Source organism: Anguilla anguilla, chromosome 6, assembly GCF_013347855.1.
Source record: "Anguilla anguilla isolate fAngAng1 chromosome 6, fAngAng1.pri, whole genome shotgun sequence".
NCBI classification, from domain to species: Eukaryota; Metazoa; Chordata; class Actinopteri; order Anguilliformes; family Anguillidae; genus Anguilla; species Anguilla anguilla.
In genome coordinates, this window is record NC_049206.1 from 59,540,102 (window position 1) to 59,554,629 (window position 14,528).

The following is a 14,528-nucleotide window of genomic DNA, read 5'->3' on the forward strand; positions in this document are numbered from 1 at the left end:
TGTTGTTTTTTTTTTTTTTTAAGTTTCCTTTTGTTTTTAAACAAAAATATTGTGCAATAAAATTATTATTTTTTTCCTCTAAGTGCAAATTTTTTTGTCACAAAATTCACAAAACACAAGTGAACTGAAATTCTAAGTACAAGGTGCTGGGTTTCTTTGTCAATGCTATAAACTGTGTGTGCGCGAGTATGTGCGTGTATGTGTGACTGTGTGTTTGTGTGTGTGTGGGTGACTGTGCGTATGTGTGTGTGCGGTGTGTGTGTGTGTGTGCGGTGTGTTTGTGTGTGGGTGACTGTGTTTGTGTGTGTGTGCGGTGTATGTGTGTGGGTGACTGTGTGTATGTGTGTGTGTGTGTGTGTGCGGTGTGTGTGTGTGTGTGTGCGTGCGGTGTGTGTGTGTGTGTGGGACAGACAGCAGTAGGTGGGGCAGGGCAGCAGCTACCGCACTACCAGGCAGGACACGCAGAGCTTGGAAGGTCCAATGCAGTCGTCGTGGCAGAAGGCGCCGCAGCCCTTGCACATGATCATGGCCTTCAGCCGGCAGTAGCACTTGGAGGCGCCGCCGTCCATTCCGGAGCCTTCCGCGAAGGCGGGCAGGGGCGGGGCCTCGCCGGGGCGGTGGTGGTGGTGGTGGTGGTCGGCGGGGATGGCGGTCACCGTCACCGAGAAGGACATGACGCTGCCGCTGCCGGAGGCGGGGCTGTAGCCGGGGGAGCCGCCCGTCTCCGCGGGGCTGCGGTCGCCCGGGTGACCGCTGTACAGTCCCTGGCCCTCCGACGACGCTTTGCGCGAGCGGCGGCCCGTGTGGGGGCCCGTGGGGGGGCCCGGCGGGCGAGGGGGCTCCGGAGTGTCCGACACGGACAGGCCCGGAGCGGTGCCGACCCGGTCCGGCTGGTGGGTCCGGACCACCTCTTTGGCTCTGGGTTCGACAGCGCCACTACCACACCCCTCCCTATCGGGGGCGTGTCCGAACGACGGAAACTCCGACTTTATCCTGCGCTGCTGGTGGTGAGGGTCTGCCGCGTCCTCCGAGGAGCCCTGCGTCTCCGTCTTAACCCCCGAAAGGTCAGAGGTCATCCATTGCCCCGCTATGCTCTGCTCCTCCCCTTCCCCGAGCCCTTCCTCTCCCTCCTCTCCCTCCTCCCCCTCCTCTCCTTCCTCCTCCTCCTGCTCCCTCTTCAGGTGGGCCAGGGGGACGGCGGAGGCCAGGTGTGCCCTCTTCCCGCTCTCCGAGCCGCGCCCGTAGGTGGAGACGTTGAGCAGGTAGTGTCCCGTCATGGCCGGGCGGGACGGCCTCTTTCGGGACAGGAAGCCCAGCGGGAGCCGCGGGACGGGGACGGGGACGGGGGCGCAGTCGGAGGGCCGGAGGAGCGGGCCCATCGGGTGGGGGTGGGGGAGGGGGGGGGCCGGCGAGCTGGGCGCAGGCGGGGGGGAAGAAGCGCTGGGCGTGGTGAGCGCGCTGCATCAGCGTGTGCAGGATCTGCTCCTGAGTGGCCTGGTTCAGCATCTCCCGCTGCTGCTGCTGCTGCTGCTGCTGCTGGTGCTGGTGGGGGCCGGGGTCCTGGGCCGCGGGGGCCCTCAGCCTGTCCTCCTCGGCCCCGACGGGGCCCCCGCCGTCCCCCGCCGCCGGGCCGAAGCCCCCGAGCGCTCTCCGGCCGGGCCGAGGCCGGGACAGGGCTTTGGGGAGAATCTGCTCCAGGGGCACCTCCTGGCCCTGCAGGAGTTTGGTGACCAGGGGGTTGCTGGAGGTGATGGAGGAGGTGGCCCTGGTGCAGGGCCCCGTGGGCTGCGAGATCTGGGGTGTCCTCTGGCTGAGCGCCGGGGTGGTGGTGGGGTGCGTGACCGGACGGGACGGAGCAGCCCTCACCCCCTGGGGAGGGACGGTGGAGGACCCCGATGGCTTTTGGGCGGCTGAAGACTCCGCCTTTCCCCCTGCAGAAACTGCCGCTGGGCTGGGGGGCTCCGCCGATCCGCTGGCCCCCGTGAGAGGGGGGTCTCTCTGGGGGGTCCCGCTCGGACCCGAAGACTGGATGGGTCCCAGGGGATTGGCCGGCGCGGTCACCGTGGTAACCGCAGTAGGAGGGGCTTGCTTGGCGGGAGTCGAGGCGGCGGGCTGCAGCTGTGCTCGAAAGGAGGGGGTCCCGGGCTGGGGTTGGAGCCCAGGTTCGGGAGTTGTTGGGGTGGAGCCCCCAGCCTCCCCACCCCCCCCTCCCGGTCCCGGCCCGGGAACGGCGCCCCCTGCTGACGACCCGGCGGCAGCGGCGGCTGCGGCGGCGGCGGCCACTCTCTGCGCCCGGGCCAGCTGCGCTTTGGCCTTGATGTCGGCGAGGGTTCGAGCCCCCGTGCGCCCCCCCGGGCTGGGGAGGGGGGCTGGGAACGGCGTCCGCGGAGAGATCGGGCTCCCACTGGCCCCCGGACTGGACGAGATCCACGAGACTGGAATCTGCTCACACACACACACACATGCACACACACACACATACATACACACGCACGCACGCACGCACGCACATACGCACACGGACACACACACACACACATACACACACACACAAAAGACACAACCATGGGTATACCACATTGCTGAAGTGTAGAACAAAATGCAAACTTGCAACATGAAAACACAAGTGTGGTTCAGCCCTACAGGGGGAGAGGTTATTCTTTAAGCTGTTTACCGTGAGTGGAGGGACTCTGGGTGCCGTGGGCCGCTCCTTGACTTGGAGGGAGGGTCTTGGAGGGGGTGTTGGGGGCAGAGGGGGTGTCGGGGGAAGAGGGGGTACCTCTGACACTCGGGGCCTCTTCTCTGGGCTGGGGGCCACTTCCTCTTCACTGGAGGAACACTTCCTCTTCACGGGCTCCGGGGCCACCGCCTCCACGGGCTCCACCCCTACAGGCTCCGCCCCCACAGGCCCCGCCCCCACAGGCTCCGCCCCCACAAGCTCCGACTCAGGAGCTTCAGTGCTGGTGGGGGTCTCCACCTGGGTGGGTGTGGCCTTCCCCACATTCTGGTCTTTTGGGGGAGGGGTCTCTACTTTGGCCCTGCCTTCCAGCCCTTCTCCTGATTGGCCAAACTCCCTGGGGGCCCTCTCCGATTGGGCGGGGCTGACCTCATCACTGGGTGTCGGTGAGGACGCCTCTGGTGTTTTGGGGACCGGCGGGGGGGTGTCGGGGACCACCGGCTGGTCTGGGGGGGCGGCTGCGGGCTCGGCATCGGACCCCCCCTCTGGCGTCTCCTGTTTTAAGCTGGGGGAGGGGCTCCTCTCTTCCTTTTCGGGGTGAGCCTCCCCGGCCCCCACCCTCGTCCCCTTCACAGGCTCGGCTTGCTTTGGAGGGGGGGCGGGAGGGGGAGGGGAAGGAGGAGCCGGCTGGGGTTCGGAACGTTCCGGGCTGGGAGGCGTCACCGTCAGCTCTCTGGATTCTTCCAAACTGAGCCCAGAACTGAGGTGGGTAAAGAAACAAAATGACTGTGAACACGGACTCTGAGATCAGAAGCACACACAAGCACAGATCAATATTACATTAGGTTAGGATACTTTATTGTCCACTTCTGGAATTTTGCCTTTGGCTTTGCCAAGGTTGCCTTAAAAACGACAACCGTCAAATATAAACATAGAACAAGACACAAAAACAGCACAAGACGCAACACAACAGAGGTTCAAGTACACCAAAGTAATTCAAGTGAGGAGGTAGGGATTGACAGGTTAAGCGTTAAGCGTGTTCAGGTAAACGGGGACGTCAGCAGGCGGTAAACGCGCGACTACAACCCGAAACAGGAAACGGGGCTCAGGCGGCAGCGCTCGAGAGCTCAGCGTTACGCTCGCTCGCCCATCCCGGCGGTCCACGGTACGAGTCAGTAGCACCGGGAAGCCCACGCAGGGAGAGAAAAAAGGCGGGAAAAGAACAGCGCGTGACTCACGTCCTCGCCGCCGACGTGCTCCCCAGTGTTCCGGGGGGGGGGGGCGCGTCGAACCCCCCCCCCGTGACTCATAGCGCCGTGCGAGTCGATCGCCGGGGCGACGGGGAGCAGAGGGCCCCGCACAGCGAAGCGCCAGAATGAATTAATGAACGAAACGAAAAATAGGAAAGAAAGAAATGTGCCAGAGGGAGACGCTCGCTAGAAGAGGGATTATAGTGACTCTCGACCTCAGGTAACCCCAGAGAGAGAGAGAGAGGGAGAGAGAGCAGAGAAAGAGAGACATGGAGAGAGTGGGAGAGATAACAGAAAGAGAGATAGATGGGGAAAGAGCAGAAGAGGCAGCAGAGAGAGAGCAACCTTTGACCTTTGGTTACCCTTCATATGACAGTTAAAGGAAACATACCATTCTTGTTAACCAAGTAATTCAAACATAAAAATGAGAGAAACCAATAGAAATCAGGATAAAAAACAACCAAAAAAATGAAAAACAAATAAATAAAAATAAAAATACCCACAAAACAAAATGCACACAAGCCAAAAAGAGACTAACCCATTAAACAGCCCAGTATTGGCCACAGACTTCATGAAAAGCACTCATTGTACCCCTCCTCTGACCGCAGAGAGAAAGAGAGAGGAGAAAGAGAGAGAGATAGAGAGAGAGAGGAGAAAGAGGATACTGAGCGACAGCAGAGAAAGAGATATAAAGAGAGTGCGTGAGAGAGGGAGATAGAGTGAAAGAGAGTGAAAGAGAGAGAAATAAAGAGAGAGATAAAGAGAGTGAGAGAGGGAGAGATAAAGAGGGAGTGAGACAAAGAGAGAGAGAGATAGAGTGAAAGAGAGAGAGAGAGAGAGAGAGTGAAAGAGACAAAGAGAGAGAGAGGGAGAGAGACAGTGAAAGAGAGAGGGAGAACGTGAGAGAGAGAGAGAGAGAGAGAGAGAGGGAGAGAGAGAGAGATTTCCCGTGCGTCCCTGGTGTCTGATTAAAGGCGAGGGGTGACTCAGCGGCTCGGCTCCCTGGGGGTGACACAGAGAGAGCCGTGACTTTGCCTCTCTGTCAGAAGGGCCTTTTAGCCGAAAGCGCGCGGGGATGAATCATCGCAGCGCACGCGGGTAGCGCACGGGGGGAAGCGCCGCGCACACCTGCTCCGGCGAGACCACGCGCTCGACTCCGACTCCGGATAACGCCCTCCTGCCTTTTAGGGTTACTACCCTGGATACGAGTGTCCGCTGTAATGTAATGTAATGTAATGTAATGTAACATAATGTAATGTAATGTAACGTAATGTAATGTAATGTAATGTAACATAATGTAATGTAACATAATGTAATGTAATGTAACGTAATGTAACATAATGTAATGTAATGTAACATAATGTAATGTAATGTAATGTAATGTAACGTAATGTAACATAATGTAATGTAATGTAACATAATGTAATGTAATGTAATAAACGTTCCCATCTTCCATGACCTCTGAACACACCTTCCCGTTTCATTATGTGTTCATGTTATGTTTTTTAAATCTTTTTTTTTTCACTGATTATTGTTAGATTTAAGCAGCATGCTTCTGATGCATTCTCCTCGCTAGAGTAGTGAAAAGTATTAAAAATCTTACTAATTATAAGTAGCAATAGCAAGAATCCATATTATTATTCCACAGGTTCAAACGTATAAATGAATTTCAACAAGGTAACCTGTCCTGTTTTAGCCCTCTTTTGTTTTTCTAGTTATCTATGTGTTCTAACACTCAGTCCCAGAATGCACTGCAGCTTAACTGGGTCACCAGTCACATGGCTTCCTGTTCATTCGTTATTTTCCTTGCAAAAAGAAATAAAATGAAGAGAGAAGTGCTGTTTACATGCCCGGGTATCCACAGGTACTGAGAAGCGTGATTTATGAATTATTAATTATGAATGAGTGACAGTTCCTCTTGCATTGAGCTGACTGGAAGGACACACTTCGACACACACACACACACTCATACACACACATGCTCCCACGCTCAAACACACATATGTGCGCTCCCAGCCACACACACACACACACACACACACACACACACACACAGACTCCAAAAGAGTGTACTTCAGTCCTATTTTTATACATAATGATTTTATACTTTATGCCTCTTCCACAGTTCTGACTAATACTAAGGTCACAGATGACACAAAAAGAACAAGTGAACAAACCCACACTAGAAGGGTATTTGGGTGGGGTGGGGGAGGGGGGGGTTAGTCTATCCAGAGACCAACTCTTCCTCCTCCACCTCTTCCTCTTCAATAAAAAAACTACAAGTTTGCTGTGACCTCTCCCATTTCACTTAGACCCGTCATTACAGGACAAAAGCTCAGCCATCCCTTTTTTCCGATAGGGGGGGAAAAAAAGCTTAGAAAAGAGTAAGGACAACAACAAAAAAAAAAAGATTCTGGGAGAAAAAAAAAAATAAATGTGCTTTTCAGTTTACCGGAAGAGCACAGCAAAAAAAAAAAACACACCTCTGAAAAAAGATGTGGGTCACAAGTCAGTTTTTAAATGTGACATTTAAGGGTTGTGGTCGAACGATGGGGTGGGGGCGGGGGGGAGTACAGCAGGGACAAGACATCAGTCTTTTTCTGTCACACTGAATAAAGACCTGGGAGAAAATGGCCGCTCCACACGTCAGCACAGAAAGACCTCTGGGTCACACCGGGGGACAGAGGGACGCTGCAGGCTAACCTTTTACATTTACCACCGCTATAAAAAGAGGAGGACGACAAACAGTAGCCCTTAAAGTGAACACACCTGTAGGTCGTACCTGTACCTGTTCCTGTTCGTCTCTTCACCTGAGCTACCTCAACCGTGTGCCACGCCCCTGCTCCCACACCCCACCCCACCCCCACCCATCCAAAAAAAAAAAAAAAACACCCTGTCACAGCATCTGTTCTGGTTGCTTAGCAACTAGGCCACCTCCAGGTGAAGAATGGCATGCACCCCTGGTCCAAAAAAAAATTTTGACTGACACCCCCCTTAAATTCAGGTATGGGTTCTCTAAAGTGCCAGAGTAAAAAATACAACCTGTGAGAAAGTTGTACAGCGGTTGCATTTATGAAATATGTTTCAAATAAAATTGTAAAAAATAAAAATAAAGTGCTCTTCCGTCTAAGCACATACAGTCAATCCCTCAGCCCGTCTTTGTCAGCAAGTATTTGCGGCAGTTACAAATGCGGTTTTTTTTTTTTTTTAAAAAAACGTTTTCTTTTTTTTTTAAGTTTGAAATTCTCAGCGCGCGCTCAAACAAACCAAAACAGATGAAAGTGCGCGTGGCTCGGTTTAGGCGCTGGCTAACTGCAGACTCATGCAGTATTCAGAGGACAGCGGAGCGGTGCTGGACTGAGACCAGTACGGCGGATAACGCAATCGCTCAGGGGAAATGGGGCTGTCGTGTTCTCCGTGAATAATGTCGCGTCTCCTGGCGGAGGGACCGCTGCCAACGGCGAGTGATTGACTCAAAAAAGAATGCTATTATTTTCATGTTCGATTCCGCAACGACGGCTGGCGGTAAAAACAGATTGCTTTTGTCTTTTTTTGTTTTCTTTTTTTTAAACAACACATTCGCATCAGCTTAATTAATCACGTCGCTACTTAACGGCCGTGGGGCGGGAGGAGGAGGAGGACGGCGCGCGAATGCAAAAAGCCAACTGAAAAAAGAGAAGCGCTGTCGCCGGTGGATTTAGGAATCCCCTAACATCACCGTCTACGTTCATGGTTTTCAGTGTAAGGAAATGACAGAGTAATTGGATATGTGTTATGAATATAATGCATTTTTTAAAAATCGTTCTCAGACATAAGAGCATAAGGATAGATGGGGAGGAAACTGGACCGGGTTTTGCCTGAGCAGCACAAAGGTTGTTTACGTGGTTGAACCCTAAAATGGAACCAGTCCAATCCCAGGAGAGTCATCACTGAGTCATGAGGACTTGGTACTGCTTCAAGGATTAATTGATGATTTTGGAAAATCTGTGGAAAATCACACCCCCCCCCCACACACACACCCACCAGACCTGGGTCAAACACGTATTTGTTTTAGATTCAAATACTTTTCTACGATTTACTGATCTTGCCTGGTGTATTGGGACCAATGAAATGCTCTCAAAAAGCGCAAACCCCGCCTTCTGGTCATATTGACAGGCTCAGTTACACCAGGCAAGATCAACAGAGCACAGAAAAGTATTTGAATCCAAAACAAATACATATCCGACCCAGGTCTGACACACACACTCAGACACGCACGCACGCACGCACACACACGCACGCACACATACTCACGTCTGGCCATAGTAGCTCTCGTAGAACTGCTCTTTCCAGGGCTCCATCTTCTTCTCCTTCTCCAGCTCCTGCCGCACCCTCAGCCGCATCTCGGGGGTGAAATCGCCTGCAGGGGGCGCCCAAGAGCACTCTCAAACTCCTGCCTTACACAAGATTCAATGCCTCCCCCCACCCCCCCAACATACAGTACACCCCCCGCAATACACTTTAGCTTCGGCTCTAAGGTACGAACTATTTCCACCTTTCACTTTAAGCTGAAACGCAGCTGTTTCAACAGCAGTAACACGCAAAAGCACCCTAAAGCGGTTCCATATTTATATTTCAGCCTCCAGAGGGTGCTATTTTCCAGAGAGACTTACACGGGTCACATTTTTAATTACAATCCGTTTACAGAGCTGGATATTTACTGAAGAAATTCAGGTTAGGTACCCTGTTAGAAGGTTTAACAGTAGAGCCCCAACTGGGAATCAAACCTGCATCCTTTCAGTTACAAGCCCAGAGGTCAGGCCATGAAAATGTGGGGAAGAATTCCAATCAAAACTAAGCTCATTTGGCCATAGCCAGGCTCAGTCAAAGTCAGGCTCAGTTGGCCAATCAGAGCCAGGCTCAGCAAAAGGCAGGAACAGTTCGCCAATCAGAGCCAGGCTCAGCAAAAGGCAGGAACAGTTCGCCAATCAAAGCCAGGCTCAGCTAGCCAATCAAAGTCAGAACCAGTCAAAGGTAGGCTACGTTAGCCAATCAAAGCCAGGATCAGCTAGCCAATCAAACTCAGAACCAGTCAAAGGTAGGCTACGTTAGCCAATCAAAGCCAGGATCAGTTGGCCCATCATAGCCAGGCTCAGTCAAAGCCAGCCTCAGTTGCACTCAGGATATTTATTTGGTTTTTTCCTATTTTCGACAGGGCCATGCACTCACACGCTCCTGTCCGCCTTGAATCAGGAACACAAATCAGCATGGAGGGGAAATGACATCAGGAGTCTGGGGGGGGGGGGGGGGGGCACAGAGCCAGGTTTGGCTGAGGCTCCGTAATGACGGACAGGCCATTATTTTTATTTGCTGTCACTGGCGCTGTCAGCGGCCGCTCGGAGAACACCACCTCCGCTCACTTCAGCTCCCACACGGACGCCGAAAAAAAAAGACCTGCCACACACCTTTTCCGCGAAAACTACGGCCTCCTGGCACCTCACCCGGCCCGGCGTTCAAACCCCCGCTGTTCAGATAACCCGGGTAGGTCATCCCAAAACTCAACTCCCTTTTGCGGTGAAGACCTGGGGTGTCAAGCTTGGGATTTCACTCTGGTACACCTTGAGGACGTGGCGAGTGCAAACAAGACTACCCGTGACTATTTTAAAGGAAGGCAACGCAGATTTATCGGGGGGGGGGGGGGGGGGGTAAAGACAGGACAACGATTCCAGAGCAGAACATCTAACATCTTTTTCCAGCCCTGTTTGGCCTTTGATTAAAAACTCCAAAGTGCTGTCTCATCTCTGTTTTTTTTTTTTTCTTCTCCTTTTCTTTCTTTCTTCTGGAGGATTTCTGAGAAACCATTTGAGCAGCTTGACTCCTAGCAACCTCTCGGGCTTATCTGCTTATCTCCCCCTGATTGGACAAATAAAACAAAACTGAGAAAATATATAAATCAACGTCAACACATCTCCGGTTGCCTCGGCGCGAGAAAACAAGGTAGGTGACCTTCCCAAAGCGCCTGGTTATCTCATCCACAAACACGGGCGGAAGCCTCACATTCTCTGTATATAATTAATAATCCAGTTTGCCTTCCTTTTAAGGAATCGCCTCAGAGCAAAGAAACGTACGTGTGGACGCGTCGGCTCGCGAACGACTTTACTGATCCGCGATTCCGTTTTAACTGACATCGTTCGTTATACTCTAAAGTTCCAATGACACAAAAAAAAGATGAGTCTTTTATTTGAATGACACAACAAAGAACACAACCGTAAGAAAACATGAAAAAAACCTCCCCCCAGGGCAAATGAGCTTTTGTTTTTAAATTCCAGCTCCAAATGGATTCAGACAGCAAAAAGAAAACTTTGCTTGTTGGTCGTTTAAATTTGACAGTCAAAGCAAAAGCCATTTAAGGACGAGTCTGTGGATCTATGTCGCTGGAGCCGACTATCCATCCATCCATCCGTCCGTCCGTCCGTCCGTCCGTCCATCCGCCCGCCCGCCCGCCCGCCCGCCCGCCCGCCCGTCCGTCCATCATCCATCCATCCATCATCCATCCATCATCCGTCCGTTCGTCCATCATCCGTCCGTCCGTCCATCCATCCATCCATCCATCCATCCATCCATCCATCCGTCCATCCATCCATCGTCTATACCCGCTTGTTCCTGCTCAGGGGTGCTGGAGCCTATCCCAGCATGCATTAGGTGAGAGGCAGGAAGACACCTGTTTGCCAATCTATCGCAGGGCACACACTCATACCTAGGGGCAATTTTAACTCTCCAGTTAACCCAACCTGCACATCTTTGGACGGTGGGAGGAAAACCACACGAACGAGAGGAGAACATGGGGGGCTAGAGACGCAAGGTCTGCTGGGAAGGGAAGGCACAGGGGGATTCTGGGACACAGACCTTCCGCGAGTCTCTCCTTCCAGGACTGTGCGGCGGACGTGAAGAACTCGTTGTTCAAGGCCGAGCTGCTCAGTTTCCACTGGCCGTCAGCACAGGTCTGTGTGTGAGAGAGAGAGGGAGAGAGAGAGAGAGAGAGAGAAAGGGAGAAAGAGAGAGAAAGACAGAAAAGGGGAGAAAGAGAGACAGAGGGTTAGAAACAAACCAGAAGCAAAGTCACTGCCATTTATATATCTGTCTGCTTGTCTGGGGGTCCATAACTGGGAGGCTGGGGGGGGGGGGGGTCAGAATATTCGGGCCCCCGTCCACTTAACCTCCAGCGCCGGCGGAAATGTAAACACGCGCCCATAAATCCGCGGGACGGGCTACGCGGGCGAAACGCCGAAAAAGCGCTAACGCTAAGCGAGCTAATAGCTCAGAGACACGAGCCCGAGGTGAGACTGACCAATGGGAGGCTTCCCTTCGGCAGCCATTACCAGTCTGTACCGCCATCACAGCTATTATCATAATAACAACATATTCATCTCCTACTCGCCATCTACAGTGAGTGAGCCGAGGCAAATCACGCTATGTAAGCACTTAGCTTAGATGCAATAAGGGGAAACACACACACACACACACACACACACACACGACAACAACACACCCAGACACAGACACAGACACGCACAAAAACAGGAAATGGCATGCAGTGATGTCATCCACCGGTTCCTGCTGCCTGAGCGCTATGAAATGCTGCGTGCAAAAATAATGTTTGCAGCACAGATGTGTGTTTAAAAAAAAAAAAAACACATCCACGTAATTTGGAGCACTCCCTCTTGACCTGCTCACAGTGGATTAGTCCTGTTCTGATGTCTTCTGGGAAGAAGACACGTTTTTTTTTTTTTTTTTTTTTTTGAAGGGATTACACTGCGGCTTGCCTTTAAGGCAGCCTGTGTGTGACACGATAAAGAACGCTGACTTCCTGTGACTCCGGGGTTTAACAGGACGTTGAGCGAGTGGTTATCACAGAGGACTAACAGAGAGAGAGAGAGAGAGAGAGAGAGAGAGAGAGAGAGAGAGAGAGAGAGAGAGAGAGAGAGAGAGAGAGAGAGAGAGAGAGAGAGAGAGAGAGAGAGAGAGAGAGAGAGAGAGAGAGAGAGAGAGAGAGAGAGAGAGAGAGGAGAGAGAGAGAGAGAGAGAGAGAGAGAGAGAGAGAGAGCCCTGGGTCTTCAGCCCACTGCACTTCTCAAGCTTCCTCCAAGACCACCTGGCTTGCTCTGGGGTCAGTGAAGTAGGAATGGAACCGACCGTGACATCATCCTATTGCTAGAAACTAGAGAGGAGCTCCACCAATCACGGAGTACGTTGGCAGAACCCAATCAAACAATTTGGTCGCTTCCTGCCAATTACGCACAAGGAGCTAGGAGGTGTAGCCAGACAGCATACAGTTATCCACCAATCACCATCAGTTTTGTTCTATCGCATGTTATCAACGTACACCCTGATTGGTGGTGCCCCTCTCAGTTTTCTGTCCATTGTGATGTCACAAGCCTAAAGCCTATTTTACTATTCCTGATTTTACTAAACTTTTTCTTCACTGCACTATAAGTATGTGAACTTTTTTAGAACATTTAATGAAAAACATATTTGTAAAAAAAAATGTATTGCAACGTCTGAAAGCATCTGTTAATTCCCGTTTTCTGTAAGGCCGGCTGAGTTTAGACAGTTTTCCTATGTGTGTGGACGAGATATGCCGTTCACTGCATATATCCAGCTAAAAGGCATTTTACGCTCTTAGCATACGGTAATATTTATAATATTAATATAATATGTTGCTGCTGATAATATATATATTTCAGCTGTAAACCCCCCCCCCCCCCCCATACCCCCCACGCAAAATCTGCCTCAGTGCGAGCGAACAGACATTGCGCATCCTCACTACAGGCCGTACAGAGACTCCACGGCATCGCTTAGCGATTTACAGTCGAGCCCTCGCTGGATAAGACCAAACCACACGGCCACGGTTCATAATCGCAGAAGCGATCCGAGGGAGGAAATAAACTAAAACACGGAGGATCTTTGGTGCCAAGTGAAGGGAACGGAGAGTGAACGGAGTTTGACTCGGAACCAAATGAAGAACAACACACAGCTTCGTTTGGAGAGAGAGAGAGAGAAGGGGGGGGGGGGGGCAGGAAGGATAACTTTCGGTTGTGTAATAATAAGAGCAGCAATCTCTCGATCTTGCTGTGAGTCTACAGGACAGCCGTAGAGTTTCAAAACACCCGGGATGGTGTTGCAAGGCGTTGGGTAAAGGCAAAAAGAAAGATCCTACACAAGAACACCTGCCATCGAATTCAGTCTCTCACAAACACACACACAGACATGCACACACACAGACACGCACGCACGCACGCACTCACACACACACGCACTCTTGCACACACTCAAACACACGCACGCACAGACTCCTCTGTCACACACACACTCAAACACACACACACACTCCCACACACACACACACGCACGCACAGACTCCTCTGTCACACACACACTCAAACACACACACACACACGCACACACTCACACACTCACACACTCACACACTCCTCTCAGCTCTAAGAAGCAGCTGGAATAAAGAGGTCTGTATCTGTGAGCTCCTGTTAGACCAGCAGGGGCAGAGAAGGCCACAGCAGCTCCCTGATAAAGGCACCAAAGAAAATAAGGCCTACGCTTCCCCCCCGGGGGGAAGGGGGGGGGGGGGGGGGGGGGAGTAAATTAACGTCACGCATGAGAAATGCCAACCTTGGCCCGCCTCCAATCGGAGTTCTGCTGATGCAAGGAAACACTAAATTGTCTTCAGAAAAAGGGATTTGTTTGGCGTGCGTGTAATAAGTCAGGAATTTACTCACACAAAGCCCGCAACACTTCAGCGCAGTTCAGTCTCGAGCTCCAGCATTCTGCCCAAGCAGCGGAACTCTGCTTCCATCCCAAAAGCCCGGCCGTCCTAATGATTTTTATTTTTATTTCTTATTTTTTTTTAATCGGCACCTTATGCCGCTAAGCTCTCGACATTAAAACGAATTGATTGGGGGTAATGGTCCTTGTTCTAAAGGCACTTTTCAAAATACCCACAATGCACCGCTCGGAAACAACTCCGGGGCCTGAAGAAACACACGGCGGTAATGTCAGGCTACAAGCTGAGCTGGGCGTACTAATTAAATTCCAGAGTGTGTCGGGACGCATTGACGCACAGTAACATCGTTCAGAGGGAGAGTGGGTGAGTCAGGATGGTGACGTCTGATTACCTGTCTGAGCACTTATGCTGTACAGTAAGCTAACACACCACTGTTCCACTGTTGCTGTTTTACCGTATAGACTAAACTCTGCAGCTAAGCCATGCTTGCAAGGCGACAGCGAAGCGTGAAAATATCACGGGACAAAAAAGATAGACGGGACAAAGCGGGCTGTATTTTTAAGTGACAAGGTGATAGGTCCTATAAAGGCCAGCTCACTGATATCAAGGACAGTTATTAAAGTATATGAAGGCTTATTATAACACAGTCTGTCAAAGGATCTGATGCAGCAGAGGAGGTGTCAGCAAAAAAAACCAAACAAACCAAACAAACAGGAAGTGACATCGCAACAAACAGGAAATGATGTAGGAAGAACCAGGAAGTGACGTCGGCCCAAACCAGAAGTGACGTCAGACTAAAGCAGGAAGTGAGGTCAGAACAAAA

At 51.7% G+C, this 14,528-nt stretch overlaps 1 protein-coding gene across 1 annotated transcript in view; it reads right to left on the reverse strand.

Moving 5' to 3' along the window:
* Positions 1–348: 348 nt before the first annotated feature.
* The window catches only part of asxl2 (ASXL transcriptional regulator 2), a 58,339-nt gene continuing 44,159 nt past the window's right edge, over positions 349–14,528 (reverse strand). Inside the window, 5 exon segments of the mRNA XM_035422570.1 lie at positions 349–1,436; positions 1,438–2,442; positions 2,675–3,437; positions 8,221–8,326; positions 10,813–10,909. Coding sequence (XP_035278461.1) covers positions 438–1,436; positions 1,438–2,442; positions 2,675–3,437; positions 8,221–8,326; positions 10,813–10,909 — 2,970 coding nt within the window. The 3' untranslated portion in view covers positions 349–437.